At 38.7% G+C, this 18,813-nt stretch overlaps 1 protein-coding gene and 1 non-coding gene across 2 annotated transcripts in view; one reads left to right on the forward strand and one right to left on the reverse strand.

Annotated features, from left to right (window-relative positions):
* Positions 1-18,350, reverse strand: part of LOC143381503 (transport and Golgi organization protein 1 homolog) — a 40,276-nt gene extending 21,926 nt beyond the window's left edge. Inside the window, exons 1-6 of the mRNA XM_077105507.1 lie at positions 18,218-18,350; positions 15,262-15,395; positions 12,264-12,371; positions 7,582-10,393; positions 5,800-6,003; positions 3,282-3,430 (exon numbers count right to left, since the gene is read on the reverse strand). Coding sequence (XP_076961622.1) covers positions 3,282-3,430; positions 5,800-6,003; positions 7,582-10,393; positions 12,264-12,371; positions 15,262-15,395; positions 18,218-18,350 — 3,540 coding nt within the window. The remainder of the gene's footprint in view (positions 1-3,281; positions 3,431-5,799; positions 6,004-7,581; positions 10,394-12,263; positions 12,372-15,261; positions 15,396-18,217) is intronic.
* Positions 179-285, forward strand: LOC143381694 (U6 spliceosomal RNA). Its single transcript, XR_013088865.1, has one exon. It is a non-coding gene; the product is annotated as a U6 spliceosomal RNA (small nuclear RNA).
* Positions 18,351-18,813: the final 463 nt, after the last annotated feature.

The raw sequence follows: 18,813 nt of genomic DNA on the forward strand, positions 1-18,813 counted from the left end.
ATAGGAAAAAGGAATCTATAGTTTAAAAAAAAAAGTTATCAGTGGTTGCCTGGAACAGGTGGTGAAGGAACTCACTGGGAAGGATCCCAAGGAAACCCCTTTTCTAGTGAAAAAACTGTTCTATATCTTGATTATGGTAGTTTTTACATGGGTATTTACATTTGTTAAAACTCAGAGTGTGATTGCTTTGGCAGCACATATACTAAAATTAGGACAATACAGAAAAAATTAGCATGGTCCCTGAGCAAGGATGACACCCACATTTGTGAAGCATTCCATAGTTTTGTGGAAACAACCCTTCAACAGATGAATGGATAAAGAAACTGTGGTACATATACAAAATGAAATGTTACTTATAGCATTAAAAGAGAAAAAAATTATGGCAAAACCAAAAGCTGTATGTTCTCTCTGAAAGTGGTGCTGACCCATAATGGGGGTGAGGTGGGTGGCAAGGGGCATGGAAAGAATAGAGGAACTTTGATTGGGCAAAGGGGAGGTAGGACAGGCGAGAGGGCATAACGATAGGAAAGATGGTGGAATGAGATGAACCTCATTACCCGAGGTACATGTAGGACTACTACATGTGTTGAGTACAACTAGGAAAAGTTTTGTTCCATTTATGTACAATGAATCAAAATGCATTCTGCTATCATGTATAACCAATTAGAACAAATTAAAAAAAAAAAAAACTCACTGATATTGGCTATCAAGGAATTACTGTTAAGTTGGGTGATGGCCCGTGGGTTCATTATACTATTCTCTATGCTTTTCTTTAAAGTTTTTCTAATTAAATTTATTTTTTAATTAGTACATAGAAATAAACATTATAATTATTGAAGTAGGTAACATGACATTTTGATGCCTGTATACACTACGTAACGTTTAAATCAGGTTAAATATATCTACCTCCTCAAACATCATTTATGGTAAAACTTTCACAATCTTTTCTTCTAGTATTCTGAAATGTACAGTATGTTATGGTTACCTATAGTCCCCTACTATTCTCTCTGCTCTTATTTGAAAGCTTCCATGATAAAAATACTAAAAATAACTTTTAAATTAAGATATAACTTCAAATATTTAAAGGATTTCTATGTAGAAAAGAATTCAATTTTATAGAGGAAATCATGTGGAGGAAAATTTGGAGTCAATAGAAGGATGAACTAGACAACAGAAGAACATATAGCCTTGTAAGAGAGTGACTCATGCTAGGAAATACTGGTGTAAGGCCTCATAACTACTCGTCAGGGCCACAGTAAAGAAAATTACAGAAATGAGTGAGAAACTAGACTAACAGCCTTCCATGATTTCTTCTAACACTAAGATTCTACTAAGATTCCATTGATCAATGAATCTGATTGGTACACATCTCCCAAACACATCAGAGCCTATTACTCTCCAGTCCTATCAGATATCATACTACTTGTTTAAGATTTTACATTGACTTGTTCATAATTTTTGCATATATTTGTAAAGTCCTTTTCTTAAGGCTGTCAAAAATCACAATCATGCCTTACACCTGTTAGACTCTTTCAGTCCTCGCACAATGTCCTGTACATACTGGGCCATCAAAATGCCTTTTTGAAGGCTCCTTTCAAATCAGTCTCGTAACATTGTGCCTCTTCTTTGCCACCCACGTCAATGTCTTACCTATCACCACAAAATCACTGACCATACCTGCACCACATTCGTGTACCCCGACCTAGACCTAGAGGAGGGCTCTGTGCATACCTAAAAATATGAATAAAGAAATCCTTCCCATATCATGAGGCTGTAAACTTTCCAAGTGATGTTGATTCATTCTGATAATCAAATTTTGACTGTGGAAGACTGGGCTTTAATCACTGGAAATATCATTATTCTAACTGCCTGGCTTGTACATACTCCTTACCCAGGTGGCTGCCACCACCATGAACAAACATGGAGCCAACTGAAAAATGATTCATTTCTCCCCATCACATCTTTTCCACCCTGGTGGTCTTTCCTCCCCAGGTATTCATTGTCTTTATACCACCTCTGACTGCCTACATGAGAATTAGGGGGTGCGTGGGGGTAAAACCCTACAAAATGCCAGACACCTCACCAGACACTTTACCTTGTCAAATCATTTAATTCTTATGATTGGAGTAAGCATTATCTACATTTTTCAGATGGGAAATCTGATATTGAAAAGTTTAGTTATTTGCCCAAACTTCTAAATGATAACCTTGGGATTTGAAACCAGATCTACCTGGCTTCAAAATCTATACATTTTACAAGGAAAACAACAACATCACTTTTCTTACACAAGTCTTGAAATAACACAACCTACAGGAAACAACTTCAGTTGAGAAGGATTACTGTCACAATAGCCCTAGGACCATCTTATCCTCCAAGCTCTAAAAGCTTTCTCATTCCTATAATTAAACTCTAAAAGTCCAACATCAACAAATACCATGAGGGGGAGGTAAGTCCTAAAATGCTTAGATAAGCTTCTAGACAGATTAAATGTCTTGTTTGGATCATGATTTTCTTTAGAAAGGTCAGCCTTAAGTGACTCTTTCTAAGAAACAGATCTAACCTAATTCCTTTCATTCTTAAAACTTTCTAAGGATCCCCACTATTAATGGTCTAATGCTACTTTGGCTCATGACTTCCTTTAAGATTTGCTGGCCTCTCCAACAGACCATCTCCCTCCAACTTCACACATTATACAACACCAACTATTCACATTCTCCTGGCCTCCCCAAATATCCTTTTCTTCATGTTTCCATTTCTCTGAACACATTTCTTCTGACTGCCAGCTTCCCTCACCATCCTCCACCCCAGCCTGTCTAATCAACAACAAACCACATGTCACACTCCTGTTTGCCCTTTGCCTGTGCTTCAAACACATCTCAACTTACTTTCTGACCTTATTGATCACCCTTCCAACCATAATAAATGCATTTATGGACAATAATGTTCTACCATCAAATAAACACCTCTCTTTCTGCCATAATCTTACTGTGTTTCAAGTGAATGCTATTATCTCCCTGCCAGAATGAAAGGTTCTGAGGGGAAGAACCAAGTTTTTATAGGCGTACAAATGTCCAGCCTTGGTAGACAGCAAATCTTCCTCATATGCTAAACTAAGTACCATTAAGCCACACCCCTATGGCTTTTGTTTTAGGAGCTATCTACTCAAAGGGTCAGGAGTCATTTTCATAAAGACATTTTAAGTTCTTCACTTCATGACCAGAAGCCACTTAAAAACTAATAAATAATCAACATTCTAATTGAAGAAACTATGTCAAACTTACCATCTTAGTGAAATAAAGCAAGAATGAATATAACAAGGAAAGCACGTTGTCCAAAAGGGTGGCATCTGCTGGCTCTTCCACCTTTATCTCCTTTAGTTGGTTTTCTGTATCAGCATCATCAACAGGAGTACCTTCTGTTATAAGTAGCTCTAAAATTGAAAGGGGAAATGGCTATTTTATTTTATGTTATAGAATAAGAATTGTCTCTCTTCAGTTTCAATATTCATCGAGTGTTTCACTAAATATATGAGTCACAGTGCCTGGAATATGTGGTTCTCCTAAAGACAATTAACACAGAGAAGAAAACTTCAAAATCCTAATTAGAGCTGTAAGACCCTTCAATTATAAAATGAACAATCTCCAGTCTACTTTCCACTACTTCCATGGCCATACAACTGCTATCAGAACAATATTTACTAAAGAAAAATTTTTAAAACCAGAGATATATAGACAGGGTCACATTCAACAAACATGGATTTAGTGCTGGTGAAACTTTGTGTTAAAAATTTTAGGAAAGCTGAAAGAGAGGGAGTCTTGGTTTGCAGATTTACAGGTGGAATGAGCCAAGGCTTAACACAGCATCTGGCACCTGGCAGAGATACTCAACAACTATTTATTGAGTGGACAGATGACAGCTATTTAAAAAGAACACAGTAATACCAAGAGAGACTAAAGGGAATTGGGTACAGACCTGCATTGAGGCTCTGTGAATGAGGTAGAATTCCAGTTAGACCTGAGAGCTTGTAGGGGTGGAATTTCAGTATGAGTTACATGAGCCTGGGGTACGTTTGATTAAACAGCTAGGAGTCCAACATGCAGTTATTAATAAGTTGGACCAGTTGGGCTGGGGATGTGGCTCAAGTGCTCGTCTGGCCGTGTGGCCAGGGTTCGATCTTCAGCACCACATTAAAAAAAAAAAAAAAAAAAAAAAAAAAAGATGTTGTGTCCGCCGATAACTAAAAAATAAATATTAAAACTCTCTCTCTCTCTCTCTCTCTCTCTCTCTCTAAAAAAAAAAAAGGAAGTTGGACCAGTTGCCTCTAAGGTCTTTCTCAACCCTGAGATTCCATTCACTACTATTTTTTTAAGCTTTTGCCTAATTTTTAAAAAATTTTTTTTTAGTTTTTGATGGACCTTTATTTTATTTATTTGTATGCAGTGCTGAGAATCAATCCCAGTGCCTCACATGTTAGACAAACACTCTATACCACTGAGCTACAACCCCAGGCCCTCCATTCACTATTGGTCTATGAATTTGACTGCTGGTGAAGTCTGCCCATTGGCTCAGCATCTCAGCATCTGAGACACATTAAATGACATTTGGGAAGATTTTACCTATAAAGGTGATTGACATCATTTTGTGGTGGAACCTAAAAGGCCAGGGAAATAATTAATGCTTAATTTTGTAATACAAGTTTTCCCTAATCTTGAAAGTTTTGGAGCATGAAAATAACAAATCTTAATGGTGTGTGATTCATTTTCAGAACCTTATGGAGTTAAACACAGTTCATAAGTCAGTAGTGTTCATATATGGATGCAATGTCTTCTGGAAAATGGGAGAACTGATATGTTATTCCTTCTCAAATTAACTGAATCCCCCCCTGCTATGAGTTCTCCTACACTCTGTGTGTGCAGATGGCGGTGAGGTCAGGATAAGTGCTGCTAAGCCCTGCACTGGTGCAGGATAATGCTATAGCTATGCTTACAGACCAGAACCTTTAAAAACACAAAATACAGTAATTATGGCTTCATAGCACCATACTGGATGGATAAAATAAAACAATTAGTCATCATCTAATTTACTGATAAAATGAGAGTGAACAACACAAAAGTAGAATGCTGTTGATGCCATTATTGGGGATTTTTTTGAAAAATTGTTTCTCATCTCCCACTGGATACTGTGTACTATGATGAAGTATTCATAAGTATCAGACTAAAATGGATTGCAGTTCTGTACTGTTTCCTGTAAGTATATAGTATAAAGATCTGGATGATTGACTGCATTTGAAAAAGTTTAATTACCATGTACAGGAAGCAAGTCAAAACAGGACTTGAGCTATATTACATTCCATTTAGAAGAAAAGGGAAAAAACACAGCATTTATGAGACTTTGAACAGTGATTCTCAAGCTAACTTGTACCAGGCCAGACTTTCCTGGAAGGCCTGGTAAAGACAGATTTTGGGTCCCACCCCCAGAGTTTCTGGTGCTGTTGGTCTGGTTGAAAATTACAGTTTTAGAGCATAAGGCCTTTGAAGAATAATATTTTAGTTGTAAATGGTTTACACAAGCTAGTCATAGCTAAACATTTGCTTTTAGGTGAGTTACAGTCTCTGGCCTATTTTTGATTTCTAGTCATCTTTATTCTTGATTTTCTCTCACTTAAGAGATTTTTTTTTTTGAACTCACATGTACCTATATCACTCTCTGCTCTATTTTGTACCTTTGGCAACAAATATCCTTGAAAGCCTTCATTATGATAATGCCTCTACTTTGTAGAGAAAAATTGGCAAGCTTTACCTGGGTCTGCTTTCTCAGTATTTGGGATCTGAGACACTTCTAAGACACCCATGTCCTCAGTCACAGGTTGACTCAAGAGGCTGGGCTCTTCAGGATGGTTCATATTTAAATGATGACTCAGGAGGCGAGGCTCTTCATGAAGATTTCTATTAAGATGATTTGTGTTCTCTTTAGGAAAATCATCTTCGTGGGGTGGCTGCATCTCTACAGGGGAGAAGAATGCATTGAGCCAGCTGGATGACACTATCTACCCCCACTTAAGCCCAATGATCAGCACTCCCCCTCAGCACACAGCTCCAGATACCTCAACACTGCCCTTCATGTCCTGGCATGCGCCCATGAGAACACTGGGCAAGGATACGGGAGGGTTAATTGTTTTCATCCCATTTAAAGGATGACTGAACTATACAGTCAAATTTATAAAGAAGCCTTTAATTCAAAGTATTTCATAAACAAATACATTTATGATAGAGGCTTCAATAACTTACCTTCCCTTGGCAAGCCAACATACACCCACATGAATAAATGTGCAGAAGAGAATTCTGGTCCAGAACAAAAATGTGAAATGTCTATTCTGCTCAGAAATAACAGGAACTCTTTCATCTACAAGTGTGCTGGTCTCACCGAGCCAGTATAGAGAAGGGAATTCCATAAGTCTAGCTTGCTAATGTGCCTTTCAAATATGTTCAAAGTAACCTAGGAGCCAAATGGTGAACCTATCTCCTTCCTGAGCTCAGGACATAGACCAATAAGATCCAGAGCAAAGATTATCTCTTTACATATTCTACCCTGAACATTCACTTGTACTTTGCATTCTTATCCAAAATATATCTGCTTTGATTAAATGTACAACTGTTTTCTTCCCCAAATTATCAGGTAAAATTAGCATTCTTGGGATGTAAATTTTCCAATGGCTTTATGTCCTTCTGGAATTCTTATCATATACTCTCAGTTGAAATATTTCATTTTGAAAAGCAATGGATAGAGATGATCAAATATGAAACCAGGAAACAGAAAGCTTTTATCAGGATATTGGCTCATTGTCAGTTTGATGAATATTTAATTGAAAGGCTTCTATGTGTCAAGCACTACATTATAAGGCTTGTCATTCTGGTTCCATCCTTGATTAATATAAATGCAAGGACCTTAGAACCCAGTGGAGTAAAACCAGAATAAGTGACCTCTCCCCCAAGAGACTGGAAATAGCATGGTATCCACAAAAGATAAATGCTGGGGAGGGGAATTCAGGCAAGCTATCCATTAAAAGTTATTCTAGGGCTAGGATTGAGTGACAGAGCACTTGCCTAGTGCAGGTGAGGCACTGGGTTCGATCCTCAGCACCACATAAAAAGAGATTAAATTCTAAAAAAACAAAAAAAGTTATGCTAGTCACTCCACACCCACATGATCTAGTACAGATATTTTATGATTAAGAAATTATGTTTAATAAAGCCCTTTTATAATTTTAACATAAAATCTGTACTGTTAACAGGTCTACTTTTGTGCATTAGTTTCTCATTTATATCTTTCTCTTTAGCTTTTTATAAAATTTCTCTTTGAACATGCTAACCAATCCCAACTGTCCTAAAGGACAAAAAGAATAAGAAATGTACTTTCATGCTCTAGCCCAAAAGAATGAATAAAGGAACATATGGGGCTCCTGAGTCAGCCTTCTTTCTCCTTTAGGCACATGGAAACTGAATAGAACTTTACAATAATACACAAAAACACCTGGATGGAACAACTCCTTTTCTCCAGCTCAAGCCGCAGGCAGGAATTTACCTTCAGCTTTAGCCCAGATTTCCTCTAGAGGAGGCGCTGTTATCAATGGAGCAGTCTCCTCCACTGTGGAGTGCTTGTACCTCACAAAATAGATCAAGTATTGGATATCATCAAGTACGGCAGCCTCTTCAAATATGTTACTTTCCTTTATTCCTATGTCTCTAATATCATTCACACGATTATCAAGCATTTGCTCTGCTACGCTCAAAATGTGTGACTCAGAGGCATGGAAGACCTTATCTAGAACTTTTTCCACGTTATAGGGCAGGCTCTCCTGCTGTGCCAACTTCAGCTTTAATGACATTTCCTGCAACATGGCTTCCAGTTCTTGGACATCAAAGTACTTCAGGAAGCGTTGCAAGGACTTTTGTTCTGTAAAGAAGCTGCGGATTATGGGCAAGTCTTCCTCCTGATCGCTAAGCTCTGGCTTTAGGGCTATATGTGGACTCTGTGGGAGTATATCATCTTCAAGGTCTGCAGAAGCAGGACCCTGGCTTTCTGCATCCGTGATATGCCCTATGTCCTCAAGGTCCTCTTTTGAGATTTCTTTTCCAGTAGCCTTTTCTGTAGACCCTGAAGTGTTCAGATGTTCCTTAGGGTTGTCTTTTTCAAGATCGTCAGAATCTTTATCCTGAAATACTTCACTTATCCCTGAAGTCTGAGTGTTTTCCTCATCACTTCCATCAAAGAGTCCCTGGGCTTCCTCATCTGCCAGAGGACTTTCCTCCTTTCCCATTTCCATATCACCTCGTTCCTTGTCCATCATGTCTACCCTTTTGGCTGTGGTTTCACTTTTCTTAAAAATCTCCCAAATTATACTCATTTCTTGTTTGTTTTCTTTGGTTTCTGGATCAGGATTGATAGTCTCTAAAATTGCTTTCTCAAGAATGTGCTGGTTAACATTCTGAATCCCAGAATGTCTTTCTTTTGACTGTTTTGCACTTACAGCATTTTCATCTTTCAGTAGCTCTTCAGGGGGATAATAATCCTCCTCTACTGCTGCTGGCCTTTTGGTATGGAGACCCGGTACTTCTACCTCGTCAGTTTGCTCTGTTTTTTTAATTTCCTGTGTCCCCTGTGTTGCCTTATGCTGAATCAATTCTTCAGCCGAGGACTGCTCTTTACCCTCATCCTTGGAAAGCCCTATCTTCTCATTTACATGACTAACTGTAACAATCACATCTCTTTCTTGTTGCCAAGAAAGATTTTTTCCAGGACTGGGGACCTCTTCTTCCGGTTCTCTTAACAAACCAATTCCATCTGGAGAGGAGAATCCAGATTGATTTTCAGTTTTCAGAACTAGTCCCTCTTTAATTTCCTGAGGTTGATGCTCCACTGAGTCTATGTGCAGGGTTGGTGTATTTACTGAACCTGGCTCCTCCATTCCATCTTTGGATGCATCATTTTGATTATCTCCCAGGAATGTTGCAATACCCAAGGATTCTGGTGGTTTACTCTGTTCTTGGGTCATCAGACTCCCTACAGCTTTATGTAGAGATTTATTCTCTAAGCTATCTTCCAAAATCTTCTCTCCAGGTGAAGAGAGTTCTTCATTCACTTCTTTTGAGTCTTTTGAGCTATGGATAACTGCTTCTTTTAGGTCATTCTCTTTGTTTTCAAAGGCTGATTTTAATGTGTCCTTGCCCTTTTCAACAGCTAGCAATGAGCTGAGCTTATTGCTTTGGGGAGAAGTATATGCAATCATCCCTTCTATCTTCTCATCCTCTAATTCTGAAACATCTTGCATCAGGTGCTTCTTAGGCTCCTGAACATCTGTCTCTTTTCCTTTAATATGAAGTTTGATGTCCACTTTTATCTCTTCATCATTATCTGTCTTAGAGGTTTCCACAAAAAGACCATATTTTGCACTTTCAGGATAAATATAATCTGTTGCTGCTTTTGGTTTCTTCTGTTTTCTATCTGGAACTAAAGCTTCCTCATCTTCTTTTTCTTCTTCTGAATAAGAATTCCCCAAATCCATCATATCTGTTTTCTCGTCACCACCTGTGCCAATAAATAAAGTATCCTCCAAGGTTGTCAGTATATTTTTATCATCATCCTTGATGCCTGGGGGCAGAGTTACCTCAACCTTATCTTCTTCATTTGAATTCTGCTCTTCACCTATTGAATATTTCTCCACTCCAAACTCCACTGGGAATTTCATGCCTTCTTCACTTATAAAGGTTAGTAACGGGAGCTCCCCAAACCTTTCCTCATTCTCCTCTTCTTCCTTATAAAATGCATAATAATCAGCATCCAATTCCTCATCATCAAAATCATCTTCTAATGAAGTCACCAGTCTGGTCGTCTCATCATCAGACACAAGTGCATCAGCAGTAGAGCCAAATTTGGTTTTCAAGTCTAATGTCATTTCTTTTTTCAAAAGTGTATAAGCATCAGTCTTCTGTTCATTTGAGACCTGAGAACTGTTGCTGGTTTTGTTGTTTTCACTTTCTGGCACTATCAATTCATCTTGTAGTATTTCTTCAAAGGGTTCAAATGAAGTTTGTTCACCCTGAGCATTATCTGTTTGACTATCTGCATGAGGATGGTTCTTCTGAGCCAAAAATTGTTCCTCAAGATCCATAGTATTTTCTGAGAATGCACTTTCAATTTGCTCTGAGTTTGCTACTACTGGTTTAGGTTCAGGTTCAATGTCCTGGGAGACTTCAGGAAATTGTTCCACTTTTTCTATAGCTTTCTCAGAATCTTCATTTGCAGAATCATACAATTCCAAAAATCCTGGAAGTTCTTCTACATTATAATTATCAAAATCATCTCTTCCACCATCAAAACAGACAAAATCTGTCTCCTGTAAGGAAAAGAAAAACATTAGTATGTCAATAACAAAGTGTCACAAAAGCAAACTCATCCACGCTCCCAAATTCAGGATTGGTTCTAAACAATCTTTGGGGTCAACCAGATTACCCTCCTCCAACCCCCATTGGCTAACTCCTTCTATGGCTGAGTAAATCTGTCTTTTTCTAGACTACAGTGTTAGAAAGTGTATTCTTTCTTTCTTTCTTTCTTTCTTTCTTTCTTTTTTTAACATGGGTCATATTCTTTAAAAAGCATAATGAGTTAAAATGGTGACAATTTGGTCTCCAACACCCTGACTCTTGGGTCTCTCTCAATTTGCTCTGAGCATAAGTAGGGAAAGGCAAGGTATCACTTGTAGGATCCTCCAGCTCTTAATATCTACACCTATGTTTCAGGAATTTAATTCTTAATCATTTGCTCAGGAGAAGCTGGAAGATCCTGCAGCACTGAGAAAGATGAATCAGTTTTAAAGTATCTTACTGAGATACAAGTACATTTGATGGAATAAAGAATGATATTAAGGAGGATCCTCACATTATTATTACCACAAGAACAAACTGAAAACAAGATTCAACAAGTTATACACCTTCCTCTTCATCAGGATTTTACAGTCACTAAGACCTCTCTCAGGACTATCTATATATTTATCTAGTCTTCCTTCTTGCCACTAGTAAGCAAATTGACATATAAAAGGAGCCATAGTATGAATGAAAATTTTTTTAAAAATTTCCATCTCATAATTAAATCTTCATAATATTCTGTGGGGGTTCTGGGGGTGGGGGAGGCAGTTCAATGTAGTAGGGATGAGTGATTTCCTCTCCCCATCACATGCATTTCTAAGCCATGAGGGATGCATGTAATGGGAAACATAATGAGAAGGCAGAGTTCAAAACAAATGAGTTCTCTGTAATCAGTGAACTGCTGTCACAGCTTAAATCCCAAGAACTAACTCTCTTTACCAACAATGAAGTCCAACAAGCAACAGAAGTGATTTTATGGCCCCTGAGATTATGAAGAAATTTTAGGAACAGCAACAACAAACAGGATAACTTTATCCATTCACCCCATCTAATCTAAGAACTATCCTAGCCTAGCAGCTTGCATATTCTACAGCCACTACAAAGAGCTGCCCAAAGATGTTTCAATGTTGGTGGGCATAATTACTACACAATTTAAAACTCTAGAAAATGATCAGCTGAAGTGAGAATTCTAGAACACGAAATCCTTTCAGTCACAAAATCAATTTAAGTCAGAGCACAATACAGGAATGCTGTATAAAGGAAGCAGTTGGGGCCTTAAAAGATCTGAGACTGAACATCATCTGAAATGCTCAGGTCCCCTTTTCCAAATCTATAACATGACTATGATCCCATATATGACTAAGAATAAGAAAACCTTTGTAAGTACGTATTTCTAGCCTAGTATAAAAGTTAGAGTTTATTAATTTAACCTAAATATACTTAAAATGTTTAATAACTATCCAATGAGTAGTTTTCAAGTTGGAATACCTCCTTTTGCCTGTAAAATGAAATTATTTACCTCTTAAATTTAATTGCCAAGTACAAATATATTAAATTATTTATTTTTCACATATAAAACAGAAGAGAAAAGCCCTATAGTTGAGTAAACAGCCTTCTATAAGAATATCTGTTTCAATATATTAGAAAACTCTCAGATTATAATATAATCACCCTTGAATGCCTTTCAAACTTTATTTTATAGGTAGTCTGATTTCAAATGAAAATCTGATACACAAATGTTATAAACACATTATAAAACTTTCAGAAGCAGTTAACTGAATATAATGGATGGATTTATAAGCCAGTTTACAATTGAGAACAAAAAAGAAATCCATAACTTACATTTGTTAGAATTTGTAGCTCTTTTTTAGTATATTCACGAACTACCTTGATGAAATCTTTTGGAAAATGTCCAAAAATATGGCCAAATATGGCCAAAATATGGCCAACCTATAGTGCAAAAGAGATAAATATAAAATAAATTCTGTACAAGGAATATAAATAAGAGATTCTCAGAAGTGGCAGGAAATATACACATAATAGATAGGTATATGGTATAACCAAGAAAGAAAGTTGCTATAACAATTACACTGAGATTATTATTCCAAATAAAAATTAAGTACAGAACTGTTAAAACAACATTTCCAACCACTGAAGTTTTCTTTTTTACATTTAGCTTAATTCTCAACACAGAGCATATAAAGTAAAGACTTCTGAAGTAAATAAAAGATCTGCATAGGAGATTATTGTATATTATATGGTTAAAACTATATAAATCAAAGCTGGTTATAAATGCAATTCCAAATAACCTCTAGCAAGAATTTACCTGTACATTTTGTAGCATTGCTCATAAACCAATATTTATGTCTTTCTTAACCAATACACAACAGTCATAAAAATTAATAAGTAAAAACAATACAAAATCTCTAAAATGTATTACCACTATAGCAAATGTATTGATAGTATATGCTTTCCTAGCTTTTTCCAAATCTACTTTTACAAGTACTTGGGGAGAAAATAAAATTACAATATAATGCATACTAAACCACATATCAAGCTTCAGTTTCACCCAAAATAAATCCTCTGCAGAAAAGAACCCCATTTATTTTCAGCACCAACAGCTAAATTATATGAAGTTACATAAAGTGTACAAAAGGTATATAAAGTTCCCCTTGAGAAAGACACTCTTATTACTAACTACTGACTAAAAGGAACAGAAGATTCTTGCCAATAATTAAAGGAAACTGATAGGCAAATCTAACGCCCAAAAAAGAAAATTTAAAAAAGGCATCTTATCACTAACTCTAAAATATCTCCATTCATGAATGTTCTTGTTATATCTAGAAACCATCTGAGAGCCAGTATTAGTGGTAGAATACTGCCATGAAGATTAGATAAGACGGAGCAATTAAAAGCTTCATCACTGGCAGATAAAGTCTGAGACTCTAGAAAACCAACAACATTGCAGAATGAAAACTAAAAACTCAAAAGGAGAATCATTTTGAAAACTAAAGAGTTTTTAATTTCCTAAGTATAACATTCATGACATGAGAGGCGAGTCTGAGGGGAAATACACTTTTCCCTTCTGATGAAAATTCTATTAAGATTAAATTTGGAAAAGGAAAAAAAAAAACAGAGATGTATGGAGAAAGGAAACACATTTATCTCTTCTTAATCTGTGTCAATTGAGACCATAGATTATATAAAGCTCCATAATTACACACTGGGTGGTATCCCATTTCTTGTGATATGAAAAAAAAAATGATGCAGAATCACAGAGGCTCATGACTGGAAATAATTTTTATACCTAATTTTGCTTCCATACATCATCCCTGCCAAGGTGCTGCTGATTTGATTTGTGGGTGGGGAGCAAAGAACTGCCACAAGAGAACAAATGTGCATAAGCTACTATCAGAACAAATGTACTTAAGTGCCACTGCCCTGAAAGGAAATATTCAAAAGGAAGATGAATTAGACAGGGGTCCTTTCCTAACTGAGTTTTGCACTTTACAGGGAGCTAAGATAAAACACAACCTGACTGAAGGCAAAGAAGACAAATGAATGCCACAGGAGCAATGCAAACAAAGTGCCACCCAAACACTCATCAGTCGGCAAAGATCCTTTCTGGTCAGGTGCTGAAAGCAGGGCTCCTCAGGAAGACAAGATGAGTGCTGCCACCCAGAATGGCAAGAGTCCTAGGGATGAACATAGTTAACAGGCTACAATGTGACAGGAGAAAATGTAAATCAAGCCCATTTATCCAAAAGCTCAAAGAAGGGGAGAAAGACAACTACTGTATGAAAAATGCCACTTAGGTACATGGAAAAACAGTTCCAAGTTTAAAGATTATGAATCCTATTTGGTATGAAAGAAACAATAGATGGTTCTTTATATGGAGTACTGCAACTGGGACTCTGTCTAAATATAAAGTTTGTACCTAAAGGCACCAAGTTTCAAGATCATTCCCTAAGAATCAGAAATGGCAACAAAATGAAACTAGTTTTCCCATAGGGATTTCTCTTATTTTCTGTCTTATTTTCTGCTGTGTGGTATTTTATTTAGGGTGAGGACTTTCAGGGATGCAACCCAGAATATCTCTAAACTGGAACATTCCTACAGTCATCAAAGACCCTTGCTACTATTTTAAGTAAACAATCCACATATCACATTTTTTTAAATGAAAGGGACAATACTCATAAGTCTCTCAATGAGGTCACTCCTAGTGAATCTCCCCATTTAAAATATCAAAGCTTGATATAAGCAATGTCATGTCTTTCATCAGAAGATCCATACAACTGGCTAGAAGTAGAACCCCTGGGGGAACCTTCAGGCATAGATTATAGGAAAAGCAGGAAATGGATGACCCAGAATTCGGAAAAAAGAAAAAAAAAGCACATAATGAACATAATATTCTGCTTTTTTAAGAGTAAAAACAGCACAAATGATTAGGTAAAATACACAAAAAATCAACTTTAAATATGCATGCCTGAGTTACTGTCTCAGACTTAATTTACAGGATTAACTCTAATGTCCATGAATCCTTCCCTTTTGAAGCAGCAAAGCTAAGAATTGTCAGGTTTTCACCATGACAACCTTTATGCTGTGTAGAGCCTTCTGGAACTTGATGTGAGGGGTAGCAACCACAACCAGTTCAGTTCTGTTTCAGAACGTCTACTGACTTTCTATGCTGTGCCAGGCCTAAGGCATGTTAGGAGCACAGGGCCTGGCAGAGAGGTCAGGTTAACTCTACAAAGACCCCAAGAAATCAGTCATTTAAATCTACACTGCTGAAAAAACCTATCAAAAGTAAGAATATAAAACCTGTCAAACTTTTAGTTACACTTCCAGCCCAAAGTTCTGGTGATACCTCTGCCAGTATATAGTAGACATATACAGGGTCACCTTTTTTTAAATTCACAAAACGACAATCTGGGCCTCTGAAATCTTCAAGAACTTCACCTCGGTACATTAACACTGTATATGAACATTGAAAAAAGAAAAACAAACATTAGAACTTGATTATTCACAATCCACATTGACCCATCAGGAAATATGAATCCCACTATGAACAAAAATCAAGTTTTTCCAGTACTCTCTGGAATCACTTTTAATTCACCTGCTCAAAGTATCTAAAATTCTTAGAGATTTTATTGCTATAAAATACAATATTCCCTGCAATTAGACAGGGGAAAAGGAAGCTTCTCTATTTTTCTCTGTGCTGAGAAATAAAAAGCCATGTGGCTACCACCAACCATGGCTGGTTTCAGTGAAACTCTTGGTTCTTTCAGGCCTCAATTTTTTCTGTTTCATAATCACAAAAAGCTTCATTTTGCAAATATGTAAATCCAAGTGTAGACACGGACAGGCTTAAGTATGGCTTCATGCAGAGGTAATAGGGAGGGAAGAGGGAAGAATATCCAGGAACCCCCAAGGGGTTAATTAACTTGAACTAACCGCTAAAAGACATTACCTTTAAGTGGCTGCAAGTGCTACCATGCAGCTGTAAACACTGTCAATTTCATTTGCAGCAGAGTTGCTGTCTCTGTGTTCAGGATCTGGGTAAATTACCAGGAAATGTATTTTCTCTGAGCAAATATTGTTGACTATATCCAACATTAAGATTGTTTCAAAACATCCTCATTCGTATTTTTTTCAATAAACAAAATCAAAAGTGGGTATCCTATCTGACAAGGAACAAGTTTAACCATGAGAAAAGGTCAGGTAATACCTTCATGCTTAAAATGCAGGACTAGAATCACAATTGATCTAGAAACTGGTAGAAGCAACATTTTTCTTTTGGTTGACCAAATACACAGTTTCTGATTTAAGATGAAATGGACAATAGATGTATGTAAAAAGCACAAAGAAGAAATGGAAATAACACTTTTTCTAAAAGCCAATTAGCAGTAAAATACACAAGAATGTGTGTTTTATAAAAATATATGTCTGAGGAACAAACACAGATTTGGAGAGGGTAACTTGTTTCTTTGAAGCTAAAATAGGACTATTTTCAAAACTGTCAGCATCCTAATTCATATATAATTAAGAGGCCAACTTTAAGGTGGGGAATTCTCATCACAAGTGGAAATGGCAGTGTTTCTCTTGTTCCCCCTTAGGTCATAGAGGATTTACAAATCAGTAATATATTAGGTGACAACACAATGCATATTATGGAGCACCTATTTAGTTCTTTTTTTTTTTTTTTTTTTTTTGGAGCACTTATTTGGAAGGCACACAAGGACACCTGACATACACACCTCACTACTTCCTACAACACAACACAGACCCACCTGTTGTGTTTGGTCACATCTGTTTGGACACAGGCCATTTCTCAAGTTATGTTACCCCACTGAACCTTACCAACACCATGTCTTAGTACTGAGGAAGCATCAGTGATGAGATAGTCCAGGTAGCCCTCGTAGGATAGCGCTTGATAGCAAAGAATAGCAAACATTCTACCATGCTGGAAGCCTGATTTTGTTCACCCAAAACTGAAAGGAAATATCATGGCAGCTGCTTTGCTTTTCTGAGTGTTTATTTACTCCAGCCTTAGGGTTACCTCTAGGAACTGCTTAACATATATTGGAGACATCTTTTTTCTTTATTGGAGTGGAACAAACAATTCAAATTATAAAATTTGTTTTTGGTAACACCAATTTAGGCATAAAGAGCTCAATGGTAAACTTCTTGGCCTTTTTAGCATGAATATTTTAAAATATGTACTGCTTACAATTTATGGACAACATGGTCATCAAGTTACAAGGTTACTAGAAACCAAGCGGGAGGCCATAAGAAGTATTCTGGGCCAGTAAATATATAGAGGAAAGAGGTTGAACAACACTAGCGACTGAGTCTAAAACTGAATTGGCTTATAAAAATCTTGGAGTATTTATTATTGTTATTGCAAGGAACCTCTTCATCTGAATCTGAATGGCTACATCCTCCCCACCCCCCACCTTCAATCCAGGACTGGGAAGCAATTCTGTCTGCTTCCTGCGCACAGAAGAGGCTGCAGTTCCCAGGTGGCTGGTGCAGATCCTTGGCCTCTTTCAAAAGCAAAAGATTACTGGCCCACCTGCTACCCTACCTCAAATATGAAGAGAGGCTTCTATGCACAGAAATGAAAGGATTGAAGCAGAGTCAGGGCCGAGACCTCGGAACACATTGAGTGCCTGGACTTGGTGCTCTTTCCAAGCCTAAACTCTAGTCCCTGTTAAAAGGCAAAACCAGCCCAATCCCCAGTGCAGCAAAAGGACAAAGGGGCCAGTGAGCCTTTCCCATGTAGCCCCACCATCAACCTGCCGCTGGGATTAGGGCCACCGAGCCCTGGAGAGCATCTGCCCTGATACCGCACAGGCCCAGGTCCCTGTGGCGGGGGTAGAAAAGCGCTCTGCTACAGCATGTGGAGCCCTGGGCGCGCGCGGCACACAACCCCATCACCCACTGAGATCCTAGGCGAATCCTGGAAGGGAATAAACTGAGAGCTGTCCCTGGGGAATCCTGTTTCCCAACCCCCGCCTCAGTCAGTAGAGAAAAATAAAACGCTGGCAACAAGTGGGAGTCGAAGCCCCCCCCCCCCGCAACTGGAGCGGGCTGGCCAGAGCGCCGGCAGAGCCGGAGGGGACACACGCAGGGTCCCGAGGCTCTTGTCACTCCTGCGCCCCACCCGTCGTTCCCGTCGTCCTGCGACCCCCTAGCCCAGCCCGCGGGGCTGGGGACTGGGGGGATCGGAGCCCCATGCAGCCCCGAAGAGCCACTGTAAAGACCCGGGGCCGCCCGCCCGCCTGCGCACTCACTGCTGCATTCGTCGTCTGCACAGAGTTTGTGCTTCCAGAAGCGCCGGCCGGTGCTCGGGTCAGGTTGGCCCAGCACTCGCCAGGTGGGACAGAGCACGAACAGCCAGAAGAGCAGCCCTGGCGCCGCAGCCATGTTGTGGTCACCTCGGGGAGCCTGTGACGCGGTGGAGTAGGCTGCAGCGGGCGTCGGGGCTCAGGGGGCGGTGGGTAGCAAGGCGCGGAGGGGCGGCGCCCGGGAAGGCTTCAGCCTTTCCCGGTTGACACGTCAGCAGGGATATATGGGGGTCGATGCACTGGCTCTACTGGGGAACGCAGGGAGCCAGAGCTCCCAGTCCTTCTCTAGTGGAGACCTTCTCCTCAACTGAAGACCTTCTCCTCTAGTTGCTGCCGTGGCAACTAGGACTCTCTTTCTCGTCCAATCACCTGCCTTTGCTTCTGTACCCTCAAAAGCCACCCTCCGCGAGATTCCATTCGTCACCCACCGATCCCCCTCCACTCCACCAACTGGTCCTTTCTGGCTTTCCTCAACGTCTCATTTCTGGTCCATCCTGAACTAGCCTACTCCACTTCACCATCACTCCCATCCCCCATTCCTG

The sequence above is a fragment of the Callospermophilus lateralis genome, chromosome 15 (genome assembly GCF_048772815.1).
Source record: "Callospermophilus lateralis isolate mCalLat2 chromosome 15, mCalLat2.hap1, whole genome shotgun sequence".
Lineage (NCBI taxonomy): Eukaryota > Metazoa > Chordata > Mammalia > Rodentia > Sciuridae > Callospermophilus > Callospermophilus lateralis.